General features: G+C 33.1%; 1 protein-coding gene across 2 annotated transcripts in view; it reads left to right on the top strand.

Annotated features, from left to right (window-relative positions):
* The window catches only part of MTHFD2L (methylenetetrahydrofolate dehydrogenase (NADP+ dependent) 2 like), a 152,171-nt gene that overhangs the window by 7,363 nt on the left and 129,499 nt on the right, over nt 1-15,309 (top strand). The window contains exons 2-3 of one of the 2 annotated variants that reach the window (XM_079152760.1): nt 8,524-8,708; nt 9,321-9,443. In XM_079152760.1, coding sequence (XP_079008886.1) covers nt 8,524-8,708; nt 9,321-9,443 — 308 coding nt within the window. Of the gene's footprint in view, nt 1-8,450; nt 8,709-9,320; nt 9,444-15,309 lie in introns of those variants that run through there. The other variant, XM_079152759.1, reaches the window with a different exon arrangement.

The raw sequence follows: 15,309 nt of genomic DNA, 5'->3' as shown, positions 1-15,309 counted from the left end.
TATAACTTGTGCCTTGTTTGCACACATTTATGGATAGCATGTATTTCATGACCAATTTCAAGCATATTTATGCATCATAATTTTCTTCATATTGAAAGTAGGTGATGACCTCCTATCACTAATACTAGAGAATTCCTTCTTTGAGAGTAATGGGCTTAAATCTGAGGTTCTTAACTGGGGTTTTGTAGAACCAGCTTAATAATACACTGTGAGATTTTCAGATCTGTTTATAGAATATCCCAGCAAGTCTGTTTTATCAATTGTGAGTCTTGTATTTTGTGACATTAGAGCTCTGACCTTATCAATAGATTAATCCATATTTTGTCCCAGAAAAGCTAACATAGATAGGAAAAAAAATATGTATATGCATATATATGTATATATGTGTATATATATATTCATAATAAAATATATAAAAATATGTGTATGCATATATGTGCATATAAAATATATGTATGTGCATATATATGTTTGCATGTGTGTGTGTGTGTATACATATATATATATATATATATATATATATATATTCAAATTCTAGAGTTACTGAACTTTCTGGAATACTGAAATAAACAGACCCCCAAAATTCCAAGAAGTCTTCAAGAGCAAACTTGATCAAACGGAAGAATGACTCAGTAAGCTCAAGGACAGGTCATTCAAATTTACTCAACTAGAGATATACAAGTGAAGAAAGCCTCTGGTACTTATGGAACACTGTTAAGTGAACCAATATGGAAATTATGGGAGTCTCAGAAGGAACAGAGAAAATAAAAGGGCAGAATGTTCATTTAAATAAATAATAACATAAAACTTCCCAAATGTGTAGAATAATTCAGTAAGTTCAATGAACCCCAAATAGATTAAATATACAGACACATTATAATCAAATTCTCAAAGAGAGAATTCTGAAAGCAGCAAGAGAAAAGCAACTCATATACAAGGGAATTCTCCATAAGGCTACCAGCTTGAGAAGAAAAAAGCAAGAAAGGAAAGAATAAAAGTTCTACAAATCAGCCAGAAAATGATTAACAAATGATAGTAGTGACTCTTTACCTATCAATAATAATCTTGAGTGCAAATGAATTAATTGTTCAAACAAAAAACATGCAGTGACTAAGTGAATAAAAAACAAGATTGAAGTACAAGAGACACACTTTAGTTTTAAGTACACAAATGGGTTGAAAGTAAAGTGAGGAAAAAAAAGATACTCCTTACGTAAAAATGGTAACCGAAATACTTAAGGGGTAATTATACTTTGACAAACAAGTCAAGAACTGTTAATGAGACAAAAAAGGTCATTATGTAATAATAAAAAAGGTCAATTCTTCAAAAGTATACAATGGTTGTAAATATCAACAGAACTGAAGAGAGAAGTAGAGATCAATACAATAATGATAAGGAACTTCGATATCCCACTTTCAAAAATAGATAATCCAGACAGAAAATCAAAAGCAGCAGTCTTGGAATGGTATAGACCAAGTTAACCTAACAGATATACAAAACATTCCATCCAACAACCGCAAGAATACACATTATTTTCAAATACATAGGATAGATCATAGTAGGTTACAAAAAAGTTTTAGCAAATTTAAGATGATTGAAATCAAGTATTTTCTTAACACTGATGTGAAACTAGATATCAATGAGCATGAAATTGAAAATTTCACAAATATGTGGAAAAAAGAAAATGAGAAGCCTAAAATTGTAAACTAAAGAGGAGATACTACTTGATTGCTACTGATACCACAGAAATATGAAGGATCATTAGAAACTCCTATGAACAAGTATACACCAAAAAAGGGGATAACCTAGAAGAAATGGATTAATTCCTATAAACAACTTTAGTAAGAGAATCATGAAGAAATGCAGGGTATGAACAGGCCAATAGTAAAAGACTGGACTCAGTAATCAAATGCCTTTCAACAAAGAAAAGCCTGGGCACCTGATGGCTTCAATGGTGAATGCTCTCAAACTTTAATAAGTAATACTAACCCTTTTAAATTTCTTCTGAAAAGTAGAAGAGGGAACATATCTAAGCCCATTTTACAAGACTAGAATTACCTTGATACCAAAGTCAAACAAGGTCATCACAAGAAAAGGAAACTACAAGTCAATACCCCTGATGAAAATAGATGCAAAAATAACAGCGGCAAACTGAATTTTTCAGTACTTTGAAAGGATTGTATGCCAAGATCAAGTGGAATTTATCACTAGGATGGAAAAATAGGCCAACATATACAGATAAGTATGATACTCTAACAGAATGAAGAATGACTATCCTATGATCATCTCACTAAGTGAAAACCATTTGAAAAATTTCAATGTTCTTTCATGATAAAACCTCTCAACAAATAAGTCTACCTCAACGTATTAACCATACATTAACACATCCACAAATAACCTAATGTTCAGTGGTAAAAAGCTGAAAGCTTTTCCTTTAAAATTGGGGACAAGATGAGGATACCCACTCTTGCCACTTCTATTCAATATAGTATGGAAGCTGGAGTTAGAAAAGTTAGGCAAGAAAAAGATAAACATTCAAATTAAAAAAGAAAAAAAAAGTCAATTCTCATCTCTCTCTCTCTCTCTCTCTCTCTCTCTCTTTCTCTTCTTTCGGGTGGTGGCCAGATCTTATATATAGAAGGCCCTAAAACTTCTATCAAAAGCTAATAAGTTAATTTGGTTGCAGCATATAAAATAAATATACAAAATCAGTAGCATTTCTATATACTGACAACAAACTACCAGAAAAAGAAAAAAATAATTTTTTGTATAACAGCATAAAAATCAAAGCACTTAGGAATAGATTTAACCAAGAAGATGAAAACTGTACACTGAAAACTATAAAACACTGATTAAGGAAACTGAAAAAACAAATAGATATCCCCTGCTCACGGATTGGAAGAATTAATATTAAAGCATCCATACTACTCCTAGTTGTCTACAGATAACTTGTAAGTTCTAATAAAATTCCAAAGGCAGTTTTCAAAGAAATAGAAAAAAAAATCCTTAAGTTTACATGGAACCATAAGAGACCCTTAAGAGCCAGAACAGTCTTGGATAAGAAGATTAGGATGGAGGTATCACACTACCTGATCTCAAAATATAATACCAAGTACACCAGATTATAATAATCTGGCATGAAAACAAGCATATAGATCAATGGAACAGATGTAGAGATCCCACACGTTTATGTTTAATTGATTATGGAGAAAGGACACAATAGAGAAAAAAAAATCTCTTCAGTAAGTGGTTTTGGGAAAGCAATATTGGTATCTGAAAGATGAAATTGGACTCTTATTTCACACCATATACAAAACTCAGTGGATTAAAGACTTAAATTCAGAATCATCAATCTTCAAGAAGAAAATATAAGAAAAACTCTTTGACATTGGTCTGGGAAAGGATTTTTTTGGATATGAGCCCAAAAGCATAGACACTAAAAACAAAAATAGGATTGCATAAAGCTCAAAAGTTTACACATAGCAAATATTTGACAGTCAAAAGACAATATACAAAATGAGAGAAAATATTTGCAAACCTAACACCTAAAAAGAGTTAATATAAAAAAAGAGTTCAATAAACGTAAGTCACTTAAAAATGGGCAAATGACCTTCATATGCACGTTTCCAAATAAAAATGGCCAATAGATTTATGAAAAAATTGTTAAATACCATTTATCCAGGAAATACAAATAAAAAATAATGAGATATTGCTTCATACCCATTAGGATGACTGTTATCAAAAAGTTAATAAACAGCAAGTGTTGAGGATATAGAGATATAGGAAACTTTGTATAGGGTTGGTAGGAATGTATATTAAAACAGACATTACAGAAAATAATGTAGGGGTTCTAGAAAGATTAAAAAGAGCACTACCATTTGATCCAGCAATTCAACTTCTGATTATATACCCAAAGGAAATGAAATCAATATGTTCAAGAGATATCTATACTCTTATATTCTTTGTAGCATTATTCATAACAGCCAAGATGTGGAAATAACCTATGTCCATTGATGGACAAAGGAATAAGAAAATCTGCTATTTGACTATATAGAGTAGAATATTACTCAGTCATAAGGAGAAAATCCTGTCATTTGCAATAACACGAATGAACTTCGGGGACCTTGTAAGTGAAATGTGCTAGACACAGAATACCACATGACCTCACTTACATGTAAAATCTAAAATAGTTGAACTCAGAATTAGAATGGTGGTCACTGAGGGTGAGAGGTGAGAGAAACAAACTAGGGAGATATTGATCAAATGGTACAAAGTTTCAGTTAGACAGGATGGATAGGTTCTTGAGATCTGTACTGCATAGTGGCTATGTATTTCATACTTAAATATTATAGGACTGTAGAGCTTAAATATTCTCACAACAAAAAAGTGATTAGTATATGATGTGATAGGTTACTTAGCTTTATTTAACCATTTTACAATGCATATATATATCAAAACATGTTATACAATATAAATATATATATAGTTTTTCTTTTTAAATTATACTTTAATAAAGCTGTGGAGAATAATAAATTAAAATATGCCTACTTCTAAATAATTACTAAAATACTATTAAATAACTACTAAAACATAGACACAGATTAATAACACAATCCAACAGAGAAATGATCAAAAGAGAACAGGTATTCAAAGGAAGAACTTTGAATGGCCAATGCACTTCTAAGACATCCAGACTCTAGTAATTAGGGCAATGTATATCAAAATCACAATGAAATACCTTTTAGCTAATTGATTAAAGTTTAAAACCTTGACAATATCAAGAGAATTAAGGAAAGCTTAGAGTAAGTTTAATAAGAATTTAAAATAGTACTGAAGTTTAAGAACAGACTGTTGTGCCAGTCCCTACCAGAGGCAATTCTATGGTATAGAGTGACTTCTAAGCTGAGATTTGAGTAATGTGGCTGGGCAGACTTGCCAGGGAGACTGGAGGGGTGAGAAAGAGAAGAAAACGCCTGGCTGCAGGAATAGTGTATGTGAAGGCCCAGAAATCAGAACATACATCATTTGAATTACAATACAGCTGGTGTGTAGTTTAGAACTTGGTGAGCATAGTGTTCTTTAGTAGTGAGTGTAAAGAACCTTATGCAGAGGCTTGTAAGATTTGGGATTTCATTTTAGTAAAAACTCCCTTTTACTCATTTTTGAGGTTAAAAAAACTTTGGCGTCATCTTTGGCTTCTGTCCTTTTTCTCAAACTCTGCACCCAATCTCAGTAAATGCCCTAAAAATAGATTGAGAATTAGACAACTTAGTACCTCCACTACTACTGCCTTGTCTAAGCCACCATCATCCCTTACCTGGAATACACTGGTCTCAGTGGGCATCTCCTTCTCTCCTTGTGATTTTATAAATTTACCCTCCATATTTTCACTAGATTTCATTTTCAAAAAGAAAGTCAGATCATGTCATTCTCGAAATCTCCAAATGGTTGCCTGTCTCATTCACAATAAAAACCAGTCTCCTTTTAAAGACTTGCTGGGCCTTGTATGATCTCATGTCTAGTTACTTCTCTGACTTCCTCTCTTCTTGGTTCATTTGTTTTCTGCCCTATAGCAACTCTTGCTGTTCCTGAAACATTCCAGGCACACTCCTACCTGAAAAGATGCTATGCTATATACTTCCCTAGGCCTAGAATTCTTCTCCCACAGTACTTATTACTTAATTTCCTTTATTTCTGTTCAAATGTCACCTCTCTTAGGATTGTCACCTTAATCACTAATATGAAATAATTTTGGCCCTCAAATGTGTCCATTCCCTCCATTATGTCACACATGATATGTTAAATATTGACTTAAAAATTTAAAATATTTAGCAAATTCAAAATATTTACTTAAAATTTGCGTATGTCTTCTTTAACTAGAATTTAGTTTCCATGAAAGTGGGCAATTTGTTTGGTGCACTGTTTATATTCCCAGTATCTAAAATAAAGACTGGCACCTGGAAAATTTTGTCTTTATTAAATGAATAAACAATGGGCATATAGTGAGGAGTTTTAATTAGGGAAATAACAATTTAATTTGGAAAAATTACTCTGGTTGCATTGTGGAAAATGAATTAAAGGGGATCAAGGTTTGAGCCCCGAGTTCTCCTGGGAGCCTGTATTTTTCTGTGACTGAACATTTTGAGTTGTTGCTGATACTTTACCCTTTTAGCTTTTCAACAGCGTGCATATTGAAAAATCTCATTTGTTTATACACTAGATTCTGTGAGCCAGGTAATGTATGTGTTCAGTTCTTTCAGCTTATAGCCTGATACAGGCATTCTCTCATGGGTCCTCTGCTAATTCTGGGTAACTTTATTTAGTTTCTTATTGTTTCCTACAGAAGTAGGTTTGGTTGGGCTCTGAAGTGACTGAAGAAGTCAATGCAAAGGGCCAGTTACTGATGAAAATTCTGAGTCACAATTCCTAATTTACTCACAAACACCAGTAGGCTATATCATTTTAGTTATATGCAGCAATCTGATTTAACATCTTAGTGCTTTATTGTAAAGGATGCCCTTCCATGTTCTCATACTCTAACATATAAGGTGCAGTTGAATTTATTCTATAAGTAGTTGGCTTGTCTCTTTGGAAGCTAGGAATTAGTTTATGCCATTGTCATTTCTGACATTCTCCAGGTCACATGTCTTTGTAGCATCTAATCCATGATTGCCCTGGATTATGTTCAGTGATTGACAGCTTCTTAGTAGTCTATAAACAAATTATTATGTTTAACAGAGAACCAATTAATAATAGCATCAATAGAACCATTTCTATATATATGCTATAAAACATAGGACAGAGACCGAGGAATTTTTATTTTAAAATTAAAACGTGTTCTTTACTGTAAGAGTGAATTCTAATTTGTTAGCAGATAAACCTTCTTCTGTAATAGTGTTTTATCCTAATGAATATTGCTGACACAAATTAATTTATGAAGTGTTTATTTTTTACTGTCTCTTCGAACAGTGCTATAATTAGTTATCATGTCTGCAAACCTTAGTATTTGCTAATATAGAAAATCATTTTTATTTTAGTGTTAAAAAGCCACTTCATAAATTCATAAAATATGGGAAACAAGAATTCATAATGAAAAAATTTGTCATTTTATCTTGAAAAATAAAAACTCAAAATTAAGTGTATTTTATTTTAATTTGATTTAGTCTATAATTATAATGATGTACTCATTATTAGAAGGAAGAATTAAGGCTTTATAAGGATTTCCTTTTATCCCTTTCTTCTTCCTTTTTTCTCTTCTTCACAACATTTGTTGATCAACAATTTGGTGTTTTGTGTAATTACATGCTATAGACCATACTTTCACCAGGCTTTTCAGTAGTGAAAGGGCAGGGGGAAAAAGGGAAAAGGGACCATCTTCTACTCTATCAGGTAACTTCAACAGTAAACACACATCAAGAGCACATAATTTACCACTCAAGTTTGTATCACAAAAAGCAAAAAAGCATTCTTATAATACATTTCTCTGTGCATTTCTATAGATAGTTCTTGTCATCTATCAAAGTGTAGCACTTCTTAAGTACTTATAAACTGTCGGGAAATAATGTTTTGTACAAAGTTTTTCTATTAGAAATGACACACTCATATAGGGCAGCAATCAAGTCATCTGTTTACTGACCTGGTCTTTACCATTATCAATAAGAAGCATGACAAGATTGACAGCTAAAGTCAGGGTGTTGATCAGAGTGGTGAAATAAAATTATTCTTTGGGGAAGTTAAAAGTGTTGTGTAGCATGGTGTTCATGGCTTCAGGATCTTGTACAGGATGTATTAAACAGCCTTGAGGTCACAAGCTGGTGGGGCTACTTATACACAACATGGAGCACAAGTTTAAAGTTAGGTGCCAATTTTAACTGAGCTCTGATGATTTGTCTCTTTAGAAAGAAATATATAATATAGCCAATATTATAGTACAGATTTTGAGTATATGGCTTGGCAATTAAAAAATATATATGAATGAAAGTTGTAAAAAAATGTATAAAATAGTGTCAATCTATTTAGGCTACTAAGACAGCCTACTGTAAATTTGGTGGTTTATGAACAGGAGAAATTTATTTCTCACAGTTCTGAAGGCTGAAGTCCGAGTTTAGATATTCAGCAGATTTGATATCTAGTTAAGGACCTGCTTCTTGATTCATACATAGTCATACATAGTCATCTTTATTCTGTGTCTATCTTTTTGACATAATCACCTGACAAATGACCTACCTCCTAATCCCTTATCATTGGTGTTTAGGATTTCAACATATAAATTTTGGAGAAAGACTGACAGTCTCTCTATAGCACATGTATTATAAAGTAGAACTAAAAAGTAGAACTGGAATCCTTCACAAAATTACAAATATAATTATGAATCTGAAGAATGAGTGTTGAATATAATTGAGAAAATCAAATTTTAGATGCTCATCCTTGTTTTTTTCATTCTTGTACCTTAAATTTATGCAGTGGAATGAATGTTCCTTATTGTCTTTTTAGTGTTACAACTTATTGTTTCATTTTCCATAGATATGAAGCTATCATCATCTCAGGAATTGAAATGGCAAGACAAATCCAGAAAGAAATACATCGAGGTGTGGAATCATGGATTGCCCTTGGGCACAGAAGACCTCACCTCAGTATCATTTTAGTGGGAGACAACCCAGCAAGCCATACATATGTCAGGAACAAGATAAAAGCTGCCTCAGCAGTAGGTGGGTATGTGTTTTAATTGTAATTATTGCTAAATATATTTTTTGTTTTTACTTAAAAGTGCGATAATTATAAATGATGATTATTAAATAAGTATCATGTGAATAACATGTATCATTGTTATTAGAGATTATTCAGTTACCAAAGTTTGTGTTAATCTTACTAATTTTCTTCTGATTTTTTTATAGAATGAATTTAGTGTGATTTCATATTTTATGGGAGATGTGAGAAGAATACTTTACATTAAAAGGACCTACATATTATTACATTTGCTTTAATGAAATACTAAACCTCACTTACTCTATCCAAGTTGGCCTAATAGTGTTGGTGGTAGTAGTATTTTTACTCTGGTTAAATATATTAACAGTAGGTTATATCAAATTAGTGCAAGTCGTCGCCTGGGATACTAACCAAAGAATGCATGTGAATCATGAGAAAACACCTGATGTATTTGAGAAATCCTACCTCATGGTGTGTTGAACACTGTCTTTGTATGAGGGGTTTTCCTTCCAGTGGGGTAGGTGCATAGGAAATGAATCACACACTCAGTAGGATACCATTGATGAAAAACCACATTTTGGTTAGTTAAGTGATTCTGCTTATTTTTCTTCCAGGTATCTATAGTGAGCTCATTCTAAAACCTAAGGATGTTTCTCAGGAAGAACTTTTGGATATAACTGATCAATTGAACATGGACCCAAGAGTCAGTGGTATATTAGTTCAGTTACCACTTCCAGGTGCGTAACGCTCTTCCATATATCTGGTTTGTCTAGGATAAAGGGTATCTTTCAATAAAATATCATCAAACAATATATTCAGAAGGAGACTAGCTATTATACTAATAGTGAGGTAATAGGTGACAACTTCTGAATCATTCATGGTTATGTTGATGAAAACCTACAAAAGAAAAATTTAGTACAGTACAGCAGTACTCATACTATTGCTTTTCACAATAGTGTACAACCATAAAAATGACTGTACACGCTAAAATCAGGCAGCATAATCTTGATAATCAATAGGAAATATAATAATGTTTCTATGACCTTTTAAAATGTTTTAAAACCTTACAAACTGTCTTAGTATGGTTTATAAATAGTGAAATAAAAATAAAATTAATATTTATTCAATACACTAATTAAAAACATTAGCAACATTGAGAATTAAAGTTTTGTTTTTGTTTGTTTTTGTTGTAAAGAGTAGTATATAGTGTGAGCTTGGCATGGTGACACAGGTCTGTAATTCAAGTTACTATGGAGGTCGAGGCAGGAGGATGGCAAGTTTGAGGTCAGTCTAGGCAACTTGGTGAGACCCTGTCTCAAAATTAAAATAAGAGTGGCTGGGGATATAGCTCAGTGGTAGAGCACTTGCCTAGCATGTACAAGACCCTCAATTTGATCCCCAGTACTGGAAAAAACAAAAAATAGTAATTTGAATTTTGAATAGTACTTACCTTCTCATTAGACAACTTATGATATGGAGCAAACATCTTTTCAATACCAGGGTAAATTGAACTGTCATATTCCTTTCCAAGTTTGGATCAACTTCCAACATTTTATCCTTTGTACTTTCAATGTCATGAAATATTGCTGAGAATTCCTTTAAAGTGAAATTTTATGCAGGTGTCATTTCCTCTGGGACACTATCATCCTTTTCAACAACTTGCTGCTTTTATGTGAATCAGTTCACCTTCACTAAGTTCCTGTGGTTGCATAATCAAATCTCTGCAAAGGATGCAATGTCAGCATTTCTCAGTCAGCTCCTTTGACTCCATTTGCTTTCAATTAGAACCCTGTGGAAGTAACTTTATCTTGTTTTTATATTATCAGGCTTTTCAATATTGTTCTTGCCTTCACTTTATGCAGGCCTCAGTCCTTCCTATCTTTGCCTTGCTGTTACCATTTTTCAAATCTACTCATATACATTTCACTTTTATTAGCATTATCATGTTATGAGTGATCATTGAACTTTCATCTTTATAGGCTAATGCCCTCTGTTAGTTTTCCACTTTGTAAAATGTCATGAGTTTATCTGTCTGGGAGACATGGAAATAGTGTATTTTGCTCTCCATGTTTTAACTGAATAAAAAACATGCAGTACCCAATCTCTAGTGGTCTTTGAAAGAAGTGCTATGATTGGTCAGTGATCTTGATGCTGATCTGTTTATTTACATAGTGTTATTATGGTTTGGATGTGAGGTGTCCCCCAAAAGCTCACATGTGAGACAATGCAGGAAGGTTCAGAGAAGAAATAATTGGATTGTAACAGTCTTAATCCAATCAGCGAATTAATCCCTGATGCAATTAATTGAAGTGGTAGGGTGTGGCTGGAGGAGGTGGGAATTGGGGTGTGGCTATGGGGTATATATTTTGTATCTGGAGAGTGGAGTCTCTCTGCTTCCTGATCATCATGTAAGCTGCTTCCCTCTGCCATACTCCTCTGCCATGAGGTTCAACCTCACCTCGATCCCCATGGAATGTAGCCTGCTTTCTATGGACTAAGACCTCTGAAACTGTGAGCCCTAAATAAACTTTTCCTCCTCTACAATTGTTCTGGGTGGGTCCTTTAGACACAGCGGTGAAGAAGCTGACTAAAATACTGATTGTGGATTGAAGAACCAGTTGCTTTTATAAAATTAGTCAATATGGAATGATAGCTGAAATTTGAACTATATTGTTGGAGGAGTGGTATCACTTAATTTGAGGTTCTGACATTTTTGCATACTTTAATTGTTCTAAGTGAGGACTGCTAAGTATAATAGAGGTTAGAGTAGTTTTGCGTTATGTAAGTTTTGATCAACAATTTTATGATGTGCAGAAAGTAAAGCAATGTGATGTTTTTACATTTCCTTTAACATCTTAGTATATGTTATACATTTTGTGGTGTTTAAATTATACCAAAAATTATACTTTTAATTATTTTCCTCCAATCTAGTGGCACTTAAAAAATGGCCAAATTGGAAAGGAACATAGAAGTTAACAAGGTTTCCTTCTGAGAAAAATTCTGTGATAGATAATGCTGTATTTTCTTCATGTTATTATAGTGTTATATCACATTTAAAAGTAGGTGAAGAATTCAACACACTCAGTATTCCCATTTCATAGAATAGAGAAATGAGATTTAGAGAAGATTGAAAGTTTATTAACATTGTAAATCTGCCCAAAAAGTTTTGGTGGTGTTTGGCAGTTGTTTGGCTTATATAAAAGTCTACTTTTGGCACTGTATTTGCAAAGCAATCATTTTATAGTTTGCAGTTTTTGAAACTTCCTCCACTTGCATTTTTACAATATTTAAATAGTTTTATAAGATATATAACAGTATGAATTCTTTTTTAAAAATGTATTTTTACTGTACACAAATGGGATACATATTATTTTACATGAAGTAAAGGCATACCATTTGTGCAATCATACATTCACATAGGGTAATAGTGTTTGATTCATTCTGTTATTTTTTCCTTTCCCCCCACCCCTCCCACCCCTCTTTTCCCTCTACACAGTCCCTCCTTCCTCCATTCTTGCCCCCCTTCCATCCCCCACTATGGTTCATCATCTGCTTATCAGCGAGATCATTCATCCTTTGGTTTTTTGAGATTGGCTTATCTCACTTAGCATGATATTCTCTAATTTCATCCATTTGCCTGCAAAATGCCATAATTTTATTATTCTTTATGACTAAGTAATATTCCATTGTGTATATATATATATACATATATATATATACATATATATATATATATATATATATATATGTATATATATATATGCGCCACAGTTTCTTTATCCATTCATCAATTGAAGGGCATCTAGGTTGGTTCCACGATCTGGTTATTGTGAATTGAGCAGCTATGAATATTGATGTGACTCTATCTCTGCAGTATGCTGGGATAGCTGGGTCAAATGGTGGTTCCATTCCAAGTTTTCTAAGGAATCTCCACACTGTGTTCCAGAGTGGCTGCACTAATTTGCAACCCCACCAACAATGTATGAGTGTATCTTTTTCCCCACATTCTCTCCAACACCTATTGTTGCTTGTATTGTTGATAATCGTCATTCTAATTGGGGTGAGATGGAATCCTAGGATAGTTTTGATTTGCATTTCTCTTATTACTAGAGATGTTGAACATTTTTTCATATATCTGTTGATTGCTTATAGATCTTCTTCTGTGAAGTGTCTGTTCATTTCCTTAGCCCATTTGTTGATTGGGTTATTTGTATTCTTGGTGTAGAGTTTTTTGAGTTCTTTATAGATTCTGGAAATTAGTGCTCTATCTGAAGTATGAGTGGCAAAGATTTTCTCCCACTCTGTAGGCTCTTTCTTCGCATTGCTGATAGTTTCCTTTGCTGAGAGAAAGCTTTTTAGTTTGAATCTATCCCAGTTATTGATTCTTGCTTTTATTTTTTGTGCTATAGGAGTCCTGTTAAGGAAATCTGATCCTAAGTCAACACTTTGAAGATTCGGACCTACTTTTTCTTCTATAAGATGAAGTGTCTCTGGTCTGATTCCAAGGTCCTTGATCCATTTTGAGTTGAGTTTTGTGCAGTGTGAGAGATAGGGGTTTAGTTTCATTCTCTTGCATAGGAATTTCCAGTTTTCTCAGCACCATTTGTTGAAGAGGCTATCTTTTCTCCATTGCATATTTTTGGCACCTTTGTCTAGTATGAGAAAATTGTATTTATTTGGGCTTGTGTCCATGTCCTCTATTCTGTACCATTGATCTACCTGTCTATTTTGGTACCAATACCATGCCATTTTTGTTACTATTGCTTTGTAGTATAGTTGGAGTTCTGGTATTGCGATGCCCTCTGCTTTGCTCTTCCTGCTAAGGATTGCTTTAGCTATTCTGGGTTTCTTATTCTTCCAGATGAATTTCATGATTGCTTGCTCTATTTCTGTAAGGTATGTCATTGGGATTTTAATTGGAATTGAATTGATTCTGTATAGCACTTTTGGTAGTATGGCCATTTTGACAATATTAATTCCGCCTACCCAAAAACATGGGAGATCTTTCCATCTTCTAGGGTTTTCTTTAATTTCTTTCTTTAGTGTTCTGCATTTCTCATTGTAAAGGTCTTTCACCTCTTTTGTTAGATTGATTCCCAAGTATTTTATTTTTTTAAGGCTATTGTGAATGGGGTAGTTTTCCTAACTTCTCTTTCTGAAGATTCATCACTTATGTATAAAAATGCATTAGATTTATGAGCATTGATCTTGTAACCTGCTACTTTACTGAATTCACTTATGAGTTCTTAAAGTTTTCTGGTGGAATTTCCTGGTTCCTCTAAATATATAATCATGTCATCAGCAAATACGAATAGTTTGAGTTCTTCTTTTCCTATTCGTATCACTTTAATTTCTTTTGTCTACTAATTGCTGTGGCTAGAATTTCAAAGACAGTGTTGAATAGAAGTGGTGAAAGAGGGCATCCCTGCCTTGTTCCAGATTTTAAGGGGAATGCTTTCAGTTTTTCACCATTTAGAATGATATTGGCCATGGGCTTAGCATAGATGGCCTCCACAATGTTAAGGAATGTTCCCACTATCCCTATTTTTTCTAGTGTTTTGAGCATGAAAAGATGCTGTATTTTATCAAATGCTTTTTCTGCATCTATTGAAATAATCATGTGATTCTTGACTTTAAGTCTGTTGATATGGTGAATGACATTTATTGATATCTGGATGTTGAACCAACCTTGCATCCCTGGGATAAAACCCACTTGATCGTGGTGCACTATCCTTTTAATATTTTTGTATGCAGTTTGCTAAAATTTTGTTGAGAATTTTTGCGTCAATGTTCATTAAGGATATTGGTCTGAAATTTTCTTTCCTCAATGTGTCTCTGTCTGCTTTAGGTATCAGGGTTATATTGGCTTCATAGAATGAGTTTGGAGGGTTCCCTTCTCTTCTGTTTCATGGAATACTTTGAGAAGTATTGGAATGAGCTCTTCTTTGAAGGTCTCATAGAACTCGGCTGAAAATCCATCTGGTCCTAAACTTTTCTTTGTTGGTAGGCTTTTGATGACTTCTTCTATTTCATTGCTTGAAATTGATCTATTTAAATTGTGTATGTCCTCCTCGTTCCATTTAGGTAATTCATATGTCTCTAGAAACCTATTGATATCTTCAATATTTTCTGTTTTGTTGGAGTATAGATTTTCAAAATAGCTTCTAATTATGTTTTGTATTTCACTGGTATCTGTTGTGATATTTCCTTGTTCATGCTGAATTTTATTAATTTGAGTTTTCTCTCTCCTTCTCTTTGTTAGTGTGGCTAAGGGTTTATCAATTTTGTTTATTTTTTCAAGAACCAACTATTTATTTAGCAATTTTTTTGATTGTTTCTTTTGTTTCAATTTCATTGATTTCAGCTCTGATTTTAACTATTTCCTATCTTCTACTACTTTTGGTGTTGCTCTGTTCTTCTTTTTCTAGGGCTTTAAGCTATAGTTTTAGGTCGTTTATTTGTTGATTTTTTTCTTCTTTTATTGAATGCTCTCCATGAAATAAATTTTCCCCTAAGTACTGCTTTCATAGTGTCCCAGAGACTATGATATAATACTTTGATATGATGTAACTTTGTTCTCATTTACCTCTAAGAATTTTTTTA

Source organism: Sciurus vulgaris (genome assembly GCF_902686455.1).
Source record: "Sciurus vulgaris genome assembly, chromosome: 9".
Classification (NCBI taxonomy): domain Eukaryota; kingdom Metazoa; phylum Chordata; class Mammalia; order Rodentia; family Sciuridae; genus Sciurus; species Sciurus vulgaris.
Note: the sequence above shows the minus strand (reverse complement) of the source record. Positions and strands in the feature narration are given on the sequence as shown.